We start from the raw sequence: 14,748 nt of genomic DNA, 5'->3' as shown, positions 1-14,748 counted from the left end.
CTAGTAGATATTAGGTGCTGACCTACAGAAGAACATTATAGGCCCTTCTGAAAGTGGGAATTAAAACCCACAGAGAGGGATATTGACAACATCCCCTTCTCTGACCTAGGAATTAAATCCAAAAAGAACGCTATCAGAACCAACTCACAGCATCCTTTGTAGCCAGTTTTAGGGGAACTTTTTATCCCTATAAAATCACTTTTTTCTCTCTTTTTGTGCTAAACGCACGTCACATATGTATGTTACATGTTGGTATGTCTAAAGTCTTTTTAATTCTATGAATATTTCGCAAACCCCAGAAGGAGATCACCCTGTGAGATCATATACATAAACAATCTGCACAGGAAAGAGATCTCGCTTCTTTTTAGTTTTTAATAAAAATTAAAAGCTAAGTTTTAGGATATTGTGTCTTTCTTTGGTGTGTATCCACAGTGCAATTCTTTTCTCTTTTTTGCCTCTGGGAACTGGGTGAGGACAGACGAGGCTTTACTACAGGAACCCAAGGTGGGGGAGCAGGGAGAACAGTGGATTAGTCTAGTGTTTCTCTCCCCTGGCTAGATCACTGGGCATGCGCAAAATCTCCTTAATCTTGAGAGATCCACTGTGCAGGCCAGAGCCAGTTCCTGCCACAGCCAGCGACATCGCTGTATCTGCTGCAGTGTATAGGCAATGACACCTGCTGAAGTTAATAGCTTAAGTTATCAGAATGGTCAGCACAGCTGACCATACATACCTTTCCCCCTGCTATCGGCGTGCTATCTTGTAGATAGCAGCTTCGATAATGACAGCTCTGAACACTTCTCCTCCATACATGTGGGAGAAGCAACATCACCACAGATCATGGTGATACGCTTCTCCCCCATAACAAGCATTCACGCATTTACCCCACAGTACCTTGGAGCTGGGGGCAGGTATCATAAAGCCAAAGAAGCCATGCCAGAAGATGTATTCAGGCACTACTGGGAGCAGCAGAATATGAGAGACCATGATAAACTGGAGAATGAAGTAGGCTGGCTGTGGGTGGGAGCACAGAGAGAGAAATGGAGATCCACCAGAGGGGTCCCATATATATGTTGATGTAGAAATGAAGGAGGGAGCCAGTGAAACAGGCTTCCCATGTAGTGAAAACAGGTCCCACAGGTGCATTCACAAGATCATAGTAGTAAGGAATGGTGTGTTTAAATCTTCCCACTTTAGCCCACCTGTTGTGTGATTGGCTGTCGGACTTGGCTTGTTGCGAGAAGCAAGGTAATTTGATTGGCTAAACAGAAGAGAAGAAGTATTTTTTTGCCATATGCTGGGCAAAAATTGGGCAGGGCTTCCGTGAATTTATTGGATAAAGAGAGAGTAAGTGTAGTGTGACAGCAACCAGCTGGGTATCAAACAAAAATGCCCTCCATTATACAACCCTGTCTTTGGGCCCCCTGGAATCAACTGGGCTCTAAGAGGCCATTTGTTTTGCCTAGTGGTAAATCCACTACTGCATCCAAGGATACTAAAGAATTTAAAGATCACCATTAACAGAATTATGCAAGCAGTCAATAGCTAAAGGGGAAATTCCAGAGGACTAGAAAACAGCAAAAATTGTAACTACACAAAAGTGGAAACAAGGAAAAAGTGAGTAACTACAGACAAATAAGCCTTACATCACTAGTAGGGAAAGTAATTGACACACTATTAAGACTTTAGTAAGGCATTTTTCATGGCAAGGCAGACTGCTAAAGAATGGGACTGGATTCTAAAACAGTTGAACGGATAAGAACCCAATTGCAGGATAGGAAACAGACAGTTTTAACAAATGAAATGCATTCTATAGAGGGGATGACGGGGACGATAAATGATTAATGATGTATAGAATCAACTTTATTGGCCATGTATGCTTGCGCACACTAGGAATTTTTTGTGGATTTACAGTGCAGCATCAAGCAGGGATGAAGGGGGGGGGGGGAGAAGGCATTACATACATTTCATTAAGACATTACATGTGGGGAACACATGCCCACCGAGTTGCACAGCGCCTAGGCAGCGCCACTGGTCACTGCTACAGCCAGGTAGGTAACATTAAGCAGAGACAGTACAGTTATCACACAGGGAACACATACCCACCAAGCTGAACAGTGCCTAGGCAGCCATTGTCTTGCACGGATTCAGTACTGAATCCCGGCGGTCGGGATCCCGGCGTTCAGAATCCCGACGCCGGAATCCCGACAGCCAAAATCCCGACAAGGGGGGGACGTGGATCGCCCCCCCTTGCGGGCTCGCTGCGCTCGCCACGCAGCGGGCCCGGTGCCTCGCTACGCTCGGCACACCAATTTATTCTCCCTCCAGGGGTGTCGTGGACACCCACGGAGGGAGTATGTGTCGGGATTTCGGCGGTCGGGATTCCGGCGTCGGGATTCTGAATGCCGGGATCCCGACCGCCGGGATTTTAACTGCATCCCGTCTTGCACATATATAGTGCCAGTTACATATCATTCTCTCCCCTCAGTAGTGCTGTTACAGATGTCCCCAGTAAGTTTTTAGCCAAAAAAACCTTTTGGTTCACTTTCTGGAATGTATGGTTTTCAGAATATTTCGGATAACGGATATTCGGATACGGGATACTCAACCTGTACCAGGATTGACAGTTTTTCAATCCCGTGATTGAAAAATGGCCCGAGATTGGCCTCACTACTAAAGGTCATATAGGGTTGGGGTTTCCTAAAAGAATAAAAAAGGGATAGGCTAGATGGGCCAAGTGGTTAATATCTAACAACGGGATGCGGTCATTTGGTCTACTGCATTATGGTCGACAGTCATTAGGTCGAATCCATTAGGTCGACATGCTAAAAGGTCGACATGACTCTAGGTCGACATGGGAAAAGGTCGACATGATTCTAGTTCGAAAGGTCATTAGTTCGACAGGTCATTAGTTCGACAAGGTCATTAGTTCGACATTGTCTATGTCGACATTCACAAGGTCGACATGGAGTTTTTCACTGTTTTTTGAGCCAACATGTGCCGACAGGCGGTATTTCATGCCCTACCATCCACTAGGGCGTGGTGGGAGAATAAAATAGTGTGCCGAGCGTAGCGAGGCACCGTGCCCGACGCATAGCGAGCGCAGCGAGCGATGCGAGGGGATGCAGTGCACTTTAAACTGTGTCCATGTCGACTGTGTTGACATTCAGGTAAAAAAACAGTGAAAAACCCCATGTCGACCTTGTGAATGTCGACATAGACAATGTCGAACTAATGACCTTGTCGAACTAATGACCTGTCGAACTAATGACCTTTCGACCTAGAATCATGTCGACCTTTTCCCATGTCGACCTAGAGTCATGTCGACCTTTTAGCATGTCGACCTAATGGATTCGACCTAATGACTTTCGACCATAATGCAATAGACCAAATGATCCCAACCCCTAACAACAAATTCTATATTTAACTTCAAAGCATAACAGGTACTATACATGTAGTTATTTTATTCATTAAAATAAGCAGGTGATTTGGGCTTAGTTATGCAGCTGTTTAAATGCTAACATCTTTATTACATAATAAAATAATAATATATAGCCAAAGAAACAGTAGAGTACTCACTGATTTATCTTGCTGTCCCTTTATCTTTTGCAGATTATCGCAAATGATGGTGGTCAGCTTCTGACCAGGCATCTGCATTTCACCGAAGCCCATCGCTGACAGTGTTAGGTTGCACTGAACCTCCACAGTTGCCATGGCATGACACACAGAGCCGCAACTGTATTATGGCCCTTATTCTGGTTCACTCGCAAAGGCAAATTCCTTCTCTAATGGACAAACCCATGTGCACTGCAGGGGGTGGGGGAGATGTAACATGTGCAGAGAGAATTAAATATTAAATTTGGGTGGGGTTTTACTTCAAAGTGAGATTTGGGGTTTTACTTCAAAGTGAAACTATATTGCAATGTAAAAATAAAGCAGTCAGTATTTTCTCTGCACAGAAACAAAATAACTCGCCAAAATGTTACTCTCTCTGCACATGTTACATCTGCCTCACCTGCAGTGCACATGATTTTGTCTATTTGAGAAGGAATTTGCATTTGCGAGTAAACTAGAAAAAGGGCTATATATGAGTGCAACATGCAAAGGTGCGTTATGCTCCCACCATGCTATCAATGATAAATAGACCCTTATGTACCCTGACCAAGGGATGGTACACACCATACATCTATTTATGTGCTTTGTTTGTGTTAACAATTTAATTTAGTTCTTAACATAAAGGGCTGAATTTAATAGTGATCAGAACGAGGTGAATTCGGCTGGGTGGAAGGTGGCGTTTCAGGGCTCACTAAGCAGCGAACAACCACTGCTGAGCGAGCCTTGCTAAATCAGGCCCAAAGTGTTCAATAATGTTAATAATTGCTATGAGTCTTCAAATGTTCTAATTCTACTCATAAGGAAAGTTGAGCAGTAAGAATTCCAGCTTGTCTTCAGCCATATTAACGGAAATAGCTACATTTGGAATTCAATAATTTTTTAGCCTGCAAAATAGCCAAAAACATCAACAGGGTGCTGCCTGGGAATATTTGGGAGAGACATTAATCAATTTTGATAATATATTGTCATTATTTGTGTTGACCTTTTGAATGTTGACCATGTGCATGTCAACCTTAAGCTTGTGTACACCTTCTGTTATTGTCGAAGTAAGGTGTGTTGAACATTCTTAGGTGTCAACATAGTGACTGTCGACCTAGTCATTATCGACCCAGAGACAGGACACCTTCTACATTGGGGACATACCCTGGTTATGCTGCTATACCACATGCAGTATGATTTCAGAGTTTTTGCGTTTTTGTGTGCTATGCCGGGTAAACACCAGGACGACCCGCTCACGATGACGCGGAGCGCACAACCCGCTCATGATGTGCACCGTGAGCGGTACCGATCCGATCGCGACCCACACCCGGGTGTATGGTCGTGTCCAGATCCTACCTGCTGCAGGTAGGATCTGATTAACGACCGACCGACTCGTGGGGCCGCGCATCCGTTCGGAGTCAAATCACAACAGGACAGAAAAGAGACTAATCACCACACAATCTACATCCAATCTGTCGGAATTGGATCTAGATTGATGTGATCGGACCCTTGTCGTCCTGGTGTGTACCCAGCATTAGTGTGTGTGTGTCACACTGTGTAGCTTGACCTGCACCTCATCATCTCCGATGGGACAAAGCATACCTACCAACATGACCCTCTCCAGGAGGGCCATATGCTCTGCTCCTGGACTTTCCTCAATGTATGTTTGCTATCACCTGTGGTGAAACACCTTCATACCTCCCAACTTTGGCCGTCCAGCAGGCGGGACGCTGCTGCTGCGCGCCGGAGGCGTGCCGAAATTGTCGGGGTGTGGCCTAATTTGGGGCGTGGCCTATGCTCGCGGCTCTTCCGCGAGGCCACGCCCCCATTTTGCGGCTATGGGGGCATGACTCAGAGGCTCTGTGAGCCTCTAGCCATGCCCCCAGTCCCCTGGCTGCGGGAATAGACGCTGTGCGCATGCGCACAGCGTTTATTCCCCGCTGCTTAGCAGCTGACAGGGGGGACTCCCAACAGCCCCCCCACACCGCGGGACACTGCCGCCCGCGGGTGGGACAGCGGGACAGGCCCTGACAATCGGGACTGTCCCGATAAAATCGGGACTGTTGGGAGGTATGCACCTTTCTTATTAGTAAACACCTGTTCAACACAGGTGATGATAATCATACATTAAGAGGAAAGTCCAGAAGCAGAGCATTGTGTCCCTCCTGGTCCTGAGTGAGAGGACAGGCTGGTTTCGGGGGAAAGCCACACAGGTACATGACGCCCTCCCCCCGGCCATAATATACACACACCGGTTTGACTCCAACCCACACCAGTTTGACTGAATCGACGACCTCATAGAAGCCCTGCCCACTTGTCGCCCAGCATATGGCAGCACCCAATGGGGCCAGCAGCTAATGCAGGCCACGCCCCGCAGCGTCACGCACAGGTGAGCTCCCGGAACAGGAGACAACAACACAAGAAACAACAACTGGGCGGTGTCACGTGGTGCGTGCGTCTAACTGACACGCGCAGAGGGAGAAGGACAGCGAGAGAAGCAGCAGCGGCGGGGACAGTGCCGGAGTGAGCAGCGGGAGTCAGACACGGCGGCGGCGGAGGTGTGTGTGACAGGCGGATATCCCCGTGCTCCTCCCCCGGCTTCCTGAAATCAGAGAGCGGCTCCGGCCCCACCTCCCCTCGCATCTCCCTACACATCTCCCGGCTCCCGGATCTCAGTGTAAGGAGCGGGCACCGGCAGAGGATGGGCGCCTGCGTGACCCGGGTCTGTGATCTTCCTCCGCGCCTGGCGCAGTAACGTTCGTTCATCCCACGCCGCCGGGGATCTCATGGCCTGGGTGAAGCTATTCCGCCGACAGGCGGGGGGGAACCTGGGGAAGGTCTACCAGCCCGGTAGCGTCCTCTCCCTGGCCCCGGCTAAGGGCCTCTTTAACGAGCCCGGTCAGAACAGCTGCTTCCTGAACAGCGCCGTGCAGGTGAGCCGCCCCGTCTACCTGCTGCCGTGTGTGTAATGTCCGTCCTGCCATGTGTATGTGTGCTGCGCTGCTGTATGTAGCGGGTGACTTCACTTGCCATGTGTACTGTATGTAGCGATCCCTGCTACCATGTGTGTAAGGTGTTGTGTATATAATGTGTCCTCAGTCCATACTGCCATGTGTGTGTGTGGTAGAGGGTAAGACAGTACAGCAATGTAAACATGCTTGGTATAGTCTTAAGGATATACTAAAACCCCATACACACTAGAGGATATTGTGAACAGGGACTTCTGAGCGACTTCTTTCACAATTTAATGTGTACACTCATTATCGTTTAAAGATGTGCAATGTCTTCTGAACATGCAGATCTGTTTGGCTATATAGCCAAAGGACCTGCCTCTTCAGCAGGTCCCGGTGACATCACTGAATGTTACCAGTGTCCGATATAATTCAGTGTGTACGTGCAATATTTAGGGGTATGGGTAAAATCCGGAATCGGATAAGACACCGGAATGCCGGACTGGACATCAAACTCTGCATTCCGGAGCTTGTAGTATCCGGTCCAGGGGTGTCCTGTCCGGGGGTGCTCCATCTGATGAGGCTGCTCTCGCACCTGTCACCTGGAAGAGGAGAGGGGGGAGAATACAGCCTCACTGCATGGTCCGGGGGTGTAATAAAAACTGGAATGTTCCAGACCACACGGGGAGGCTGTAATCTACCCTTCCCCATGTCCCTGGTGTGAGCAATCACAGGCATCCCCCCGCATGGGACACCCCTCGGACCAGACACTATAAGCTCCGGAATGCAGAGTTTGATGTCTGGTCCGGCGTTCCGGTGTCTTATCCGGGTCTGGTTTTTACTTAGTCCCAATATTTAGTCCCTCGGTTGTTAATGTGTATGGGGCTTAACAAAGAACATACGGTGAGATTTTGGCTATAGTGGATTTTGACACTGCAATTTTCTCTTGAACTTCCTGGAGGCCAAAGCCACCAATATTTACTATAGACACTGTGATTGTGACAGTACTGTACACTTTCTAATCACTGTACACTTTCTAATCAAAATTGGGTTGCTTGCAGAGTCTATATATTTTTTTTTTTTTTTTGCGATACAGACCCCACGGGGGGCACTTATCCACAATCGCATGTTGTATACACACAGTACTATGTGGTCATATCGCACCTTTTGTATGCCCAATAAGGATCAAGTAGCGAGGGGGACATACTAAAAGGAATGACAGTGTGGTCTGCAGATAAGGAATGCCAATTGACTATAATGGGAGAAAATGACATTTATATTAATATTTCTCATTCCATAGGAGGCAGCCGTCATTCCGCGTCATTCTGCATGTAACATATTTGTAATGGTCTTAGCAAGATGTGTACCAAAAATATAGTTGATATGTTGAATAATTTCAGAAATATACATATAAATGACATTGTCTCCCATTATAGTGAATTGGCATTCCTTATCAGCAGATCAGACTGTCATTCCTTTAAGTACATCCCGTAGCGGGGTTACAAAAGGAACTATATGATTCTGTGTAGCATGTGATCCCTGCTGCCATGTGTGTAGCCATGCAGAGGGAGGGAATGTCCTGTTTTGGTACACATGTACAGCAGTCTGTATAACTTGTGTAGCCTGAGTCACATATAGATATGTCACAATCTGTGTGCTGTGATAGGTTGTGTGTCATACAGGCAATCTTCCTAGCAAGCATCTGTTTTAGATGTGTACTGTGAGGTTTCAGCAATATTACAGCTTTGCTTTATGCTGTTCTTGGTTCATATTGTGTGTCTAGTCGCATCCTTTTACAAGGTAACTTTCTGCACGGGTTTATAAAGAAACCACAATAGATCTTTTATTTGACCAGAAAACAATCTATAGAGGAACTAATGACAAACTAATTGGAATAACCCTGTTTTATTGCGTTACCATATAGTACTCTGCATTTGAAGAAATTATGTAATGACTGATACTAGGAAATTGTTCCTTTTTTTTTTTTTGTAAGGTTAAATGCTGTTTTAATGAATGAAGGATGCCTAGTGTCTTCAGCTCAGTCATGCTATTTGCTTGCAACTAGAAAACATTTTTAGTATGTTTAGTGGTTTTATTTGACTCTGCTTACCTTCTAAACACATTATAGGTCAGCACTATATATACATTATATTTACATTTGGATTTGATTGTAGATGACTGCTTAACTGGATTGGTGACATTCCAACCATAGCAGGTCGATTGTTATGTAATAAGGAACACTTTTCCTGCCAAGGAAGTTCTGCTTGTGAGCCTGAAATTGTAGCACATATTTCTCAAGGTGCCCATACACGTTACAATTATTGGATACAATATCGCATCTCATCGCATGTAGGTTTTGCGATAAGATCTAGTACAAAAAGTACGGTATGTGCTATTGGATACAATAATTATAACGTGTATGGGCACCTTTTAATCTTACCTAGAGGTACGGAGTGTAGTAGTCCCAATAGTGATTTGCTATAAACTAGTAAATCACTGTTGCAGTGGGCAAGGAGCAAGTATTGGTGTTATATGGAAAACATGAGTTGCAGATATTGGGTCCAAATTTAAAATAGTATTTCTGTTTAAGAAGGAATATATTGGTGATGAAAAAACAGACGTATTGGGGGAAATTTACTAAAGGAAATTTGTAAAAAAAATAGGTGTATTTGTATCCAGAAATACACTTATTTTTGACATTTACTATCCCAAAAATACGGCAATTCGTAGTCGTATTGACAGCACATCAATACGACTACGAATTGCCGTATTTTTGGGATAGTAAATGTCAAAAATAAGTGTATTTGTGGATACAAATACACCTATTTTTTTTTTACAAATTTCCTTTAGTAAATTTCCCCCTTTGTTCCCACATATCAAGGCATTGCCAGTAGGCTCGTCATAAGCAACTAATTGTCTAAATATAATGGTCTACAATAAGCACCCACCATTAAGAAATTGCACTGTATTTGTTCATGGCAGTTGTTGATACAAAATGTGATGGAGGTAACCAGGTAATGGCTGCTGCTGTTCTAGACAAAGTGACGGTGCACATGCTGTCATCTGGTTGGTTAGCTTGTTATGTGGGCAGTTTGGCCACGTGTAGATGCAAAACTGCACAGTTCATTCATCTACTGGCTGATCTATGAAAGAGGGTCGATGAATGTATGTTGTGAGTTTGACTATCTAGCATGATCACAAATGAAGTTTGTATTCACTGTGGGTTGTTGTTTTTTGTTTACAACCTACATACGGTAAAATTTTAATGAACAATGCACATAATTGGGAACAGCTCTTCATATAAGCTATTAAACATAAATATCCTTTAACATTAACTCAAAGCACAAGTGAAAAAATAGGTAGAAAGGCTTTACAAAAATAAAACTAAAAATAAAAAATAATACAAAAATAAAACTACAATAGTACTTGTGAATCATGCCTCTAACAGTATCAAGCAGTACAGATCAAACATTCTTGGCAAAATCGGCAGACTGCTTCCATAGCTGTGTGGCCAAAACAACTTTATGGTCTTAATGTAATCTGATCAAATTCAGTTGGGCTCTTATTAAACATGTTCTATTACAGTAATGCCTCTTTCAGACCGCACTAAAAAAATGGTGTATTGCTGATTTTTAACAGTATTAAAAACGGTAATATGTGCAGTCTGAAAGGTGCAGAGTGATTTTACCGTTTCCAAAAAACCTGTTTTTGGAAAAGGTAAAAAAGCATGGTCCTACCCGTTTTTCTTTTTTTTTTTTTTGCTTTCTGAAATCGTACCTGGGCTGCAGTGAGCACTATTGGTCCGCAGTGCATATTTAAATGAACATGGACAACAACTGTCACTCAGACAATGTACTGCAGTTGGACCTATTTGATTTAACCCCTTCACGACAATTGACGTATATATACGTCATGGCCGGGAAGTACTTCCCGACCGTTGACGTATATATACGTCATGGCTTAAAACTGTCACTGCGTCTAGAGACGCAGTGACAGAGGGACGATGTCTGCTGTCCCTGACAGCAGACATGTCCCTGCATGCCCAGGGGGGGCTGCGATGCCGCCCCCCCGTCGCCGATCGCTGTGATTGGCTGTTCAGTGTGAACAGCCATTCACAGCGTTTTCCTGTGTCACCGGCGAATAACGTTCGCCGGTGACACGGGATCGGAGGTGATTGGTGCTGTAAAGTACAGCACCAATCACCGCGGGGTGTAAGGGTGACACTGGTGTCACCCCACCTCACCCCGCCCGCCCCCAAAGGCCGTGATTGGTCCGTCGGACCGACGGACCAATCACAGCCGTGGAGGGGGGTTTAAACTAACGGTGACTGCACTGCAGACGCCATTCCGGTCTGGAAAAGCGTGCAGTGCGGTCACCGTGCCCCACCTGCCGCCTATACTGACCAGAACCCTTACCTGATCATTGATCATTGATATTGTGACATTTTGTGACATCCTGTGCTGCATCTTGTGCTGCATCTTGTGCTGCTGCGATTTATTAGATAGATAGAGAGTTAGAGAGAGTTAGAGAGAGAGAGATAGAGAGAGATAGAGAGGCCTAGTGCTATATTTTGTGCTGCTGCAGTGTGATAGAGCTATAGATAGAGAGAGAGAGAGAGATAGAGAGAGAGAGATAGAGAGAGAGATAGTGACAGATTGTGCTATATATTTTTTATATAACTGAAAGAGATAGAGAGAGATAGAGAGAGATAGAGGCCTAGTGCTATATTTTGTGCTGCTGCAGTGTGATAGAGAGAGATAGAGAGAGAGAGATAGAGAGAGAGATAGTGACAGATTGTGCTATATATTTTTTATATAACTGAAAGAGATAGAGAGAGATAGAGAGGCCTAGTGCTATATTTTGTGCTGCTGCAGTGTGATAGAGCTATAGATAGATAGAGAGAGATAGAGAGAGAGAGATAGAGAGATAGTGACAGATTGTGCTATATATTTTTTATATAACTGCTGCAGTGTCATAGAGTGATAGATAGTGAGAGATAGAGAGAGATAGTGATAGAGTGCTAAATTTTGTGTCGGCTGCCCCCGCCTTTTTGTGCTGATCACTATATCTGAGGTGATCAGCAACTTTTTGGGGGTACAGAGGTTTTTTTTTTTTATATATACCTGTCAGTACCACCAAAGGTTGTGCACCTGCTGCCCCTCACTGGTAATCAGTGTCGCATCACTGATCACCTTTTTTTATTTTTTGTGAGTGCTGTGGGGTCTTTTTTACATTTTTTTTTTACACACACTGTGATTTTGTGTGTGTCCTGTGGCCACTGTGCACTGATCAGTGACGTACATCACTGATCAGCTTTTTCGGCACAGGGTTGATCTATTTTTTTTTTTTTTTTGATCAAATTCCTGTTGCCTTTGAGCGCTGTTCAGTGACGGACGTTACTGACCAACATCTGTGCTCAATTTTTGGCGCAGGACCTTTTTTTTTTTTTTTAACCCCTTCCATTTTTTTTTTTTTTAACCCCTTCCATTTTTTTTTTTTTTTAACCCCTTCCATTTTTTTTTTTTTGAACCCTTCAATTTTTTTTTTTTTGTATTTTTTTTTTTCTGCACTACATACACAATACACACTACATACCCCCTGGGTTGAAATAAAGTTTGTACCCCCCCCTACACTATACACGTGTTGAAACATTTCACTACCAGTAACACAAAAATATAAATGGCATCCCAAATGTCATCCCAAATGTCGTCCCAGTCATCCAGGAGAATGTATTCGGTGGAGGAGGCATATGCCATGCTTGCATCTGACTCTGACACAGCCAGTGAGGCAAGCGGGGAATTTGAAGGATTTGTCTTAAGCTCCTCTTCCTCCTCTGATGATGAGGGACCCCCTCAAAGACGCCCCCGTAGAGCAGCTGAGACCCCCCCCCCAATAATTGATCTCGTATGGACCCCACCACCAGACAATTTTGAGCCCCAGGTTCCTGAGTTTTTGGCCATCCCAGGAATCCAATTTGATTCAACAGGTCTCAGAGAAATTGACTTTTTCAAATTATTTTTCTCTGATGATTTTATAAATTTAATGGTGGACCAAACTAATTTATATGCCCAGCAGTTTATTGCTCAAAACCCCACGTCATCATTTGCTAGGTGGACCCCTGTAGATGCAGTAGAGATGATGACGTTTTGGGGTCTGGTGTTACATATGGGCATAGTAAAAAAGCCACAAATTAGGCAATATTGGAGTACAGATGTTCTGTACAGCACCCCATTTCACCGTATGGCCATGCCCCGGGCTCGTTTTGAGGCAATCCATAAATTTATACATTACACCGATAATGCACAGTGCCCACCCAGAGATGATCCCACCTTTGACAGGCTATTCAAAGTCAGGCCGGTCATTGATCATTTCAGTGCCAAATTTGCAGAGCTATACATCCCTGATAAATGTATTAGTATCGACGAGTCCCTTATACATTTTAAAGGAAGGGTTAAATTCCGCCAGTACCTTCCCAGTAAGAGGGCAAGGTATGGCATAAAAATGTATAAGCTGTGTGAAAGCACCACAGGGTACACCCACAAGTTTAGGGTATATGAAGGGAAGGATTCAAGAATTGAACCACCAGAATGCCCCCCCTCCCTCGTAGGTGTTAGTGGAAAAATTGTCTGGGATTTAATGCACCCCTTCCTGGATAAGGGTTATCACCTCTATGTGGATAACTTTTACACCAGCATCCCCCTGTTTAAGGCCCTTGGTTCAAGAGGTACAGCAGCTTGCGGTACTGTGCGCAAGAACCAAAGAGGCCTCCCCAAAACGCACATTGCCCAAGTAATGAGAAGGGGTGAAAGCAGGGGAATATGCACCGAAAATATGTTGTTGGTCAAATATAAGGACAAGAGGGATGTCCTTATACTGACAACAATTCATGGAGACAGTACCACCTCCATCCCTGTACGAGGTACCAGTACCCACACCTCCAAACCAAATTGTATCCTAGATTACAATAAGTACATGGGCGGAGTGGATCTTTCAGATCAGGTACTAAAGCCGTACAGTGCCCTGCGGAAAACAAATATCTGGTACAAGAAGCTGGCCGTGTATATCATCCAGATGGCACTGTATAACGCTTACGTGCTATTCCGTTCTACCGGCCAGAGGGGGACATTTATGCACTTTCAAGAGGAAGTCATAAAGAGCCTAACATTTGGGAATCAGCAGGCAGAGGGCCCCAGTACTTCTAGTACTGGCCCCCGTATTGTACCAGGGCAGCATTTTCCCAACGAAATCCCCTCCACTGCAAGAAAGGGCAGGACACAAAAAAGGTGCAAAGTTTGTTATAAAAAGGGAATAAGAAAGGAAACTATTTTCCACTGTGAAACTTGCCCCGACAAACCCGGCCTATGTATAAAGGAGTGCTTTAAAATATACCACACATCTATGGATTATTAGGTTCATCATTTCACCGTGCTTCGGGGGTCTTGCTAATGCCACATAGCACCCACCATTCATTCCACCAGAATCTGAGCTGCAAAATCCAAAAATCACTCCTTCCCTTCTGAGTCCTGCCATGCACCCAACTGGTATTTTTTGGTCACATGTGAGGCATTGCCGTACTCTGGAGAAATGGGGGCACAGATTTTGGGGTGCTTTGTCTCCTTCATTCCTTGTGAAAATGAAAAATTTTGAGCCAGAAGTACATTTTTGTGTAAAAAAATGTATTTTTTTCATTTTCACTGCCCAGTTGTACCAAAATTGATGAAACCCCTGGGGGTTTGAAATGTACACTATACCCCTGGATGAATTCCCTGAGGGGTGTAGTTTGCAAAATGGGGTGACTTGTGGGGGGGTTCCACTGTATTGGTAATGCAACATAGCACCCACCATTCATTCCACCAAAATCTTTGCTGCAAAATCCAAAAATCACTCCTTCCCTTCTGAGTCCTGCCATGCACCCAACTGGAATTTTTTGGTCACATGTGAGGCATTGCCGTACTCTGGAGAAATGGGGGCACAGATTTTGGGGTGCTTTGTCTCCTTCATTCCTTGTGAAAATGAAAAATTTTGAGCCAGAAGTACATTTTTGTGTAAAAAAATGTATTTTTTTCATTTTCACTGCCCAGTTGTACCAAAATTGATGAAACCCCTGGGGGTTTGAAATGTACACTATACCCCTAGATGAATTCCCTGAGGGGTGTAGTTTGCAAAATGGGGTGACTTGTGGGGGGGTTCCACTGTATTGGTA

The 14,748-nt window shown here is 44.6% G+C and overlaps 1 protein-coding gene across 3 annotated transcripts in view; it reads left to right on the top strand.

The window, feature by feature from the left end:
- The window catches only part of USP53 (ubiquitin specific peptidase 53), an 84,537-nt gene that overhangs the window by 22,274 nt on the left and 47,515 nt on the right, over positions 1-14,748 (top strand). The window contains exon 1 of one of the 3 annotated variants that reach the window (XM_083174455.1): positions 5,960-6,527. The exons of 1 other annotated variant lie outside the window; for it this stretch is intronic. In XM_083174455.1, the coding sequence (XP_083030581.1) occupies positions 6,381-6,527 (147 nt within the window). In that variant the 5' untranslated portion in view covers positions 5,960-6,380. Of the gene's footprint in view, positions 1-5,959; positions 6,528-14,748 lie in introns of those variants that run through there. One more of the 3 variants, XM_083174457.1, reaches the window with a different exon arrangement.

The sequence above is a fragment of the Crinia signifera genome, chromosome 1, assembly GCF_055691185.1.
Source record: "Crinia signifera chromosome 1, ASM5569118v1, whole genome shotgun sequence".
Taxonomy (NCBI): Eukaryota; Metazoa; Chordata; class Amphibia; order Anura; family Myobatrachidae; genus Crinia; species Crinia signifera.
This window is presented reverse-complemented; position numbering and strand designations above follow the sequence as displayed.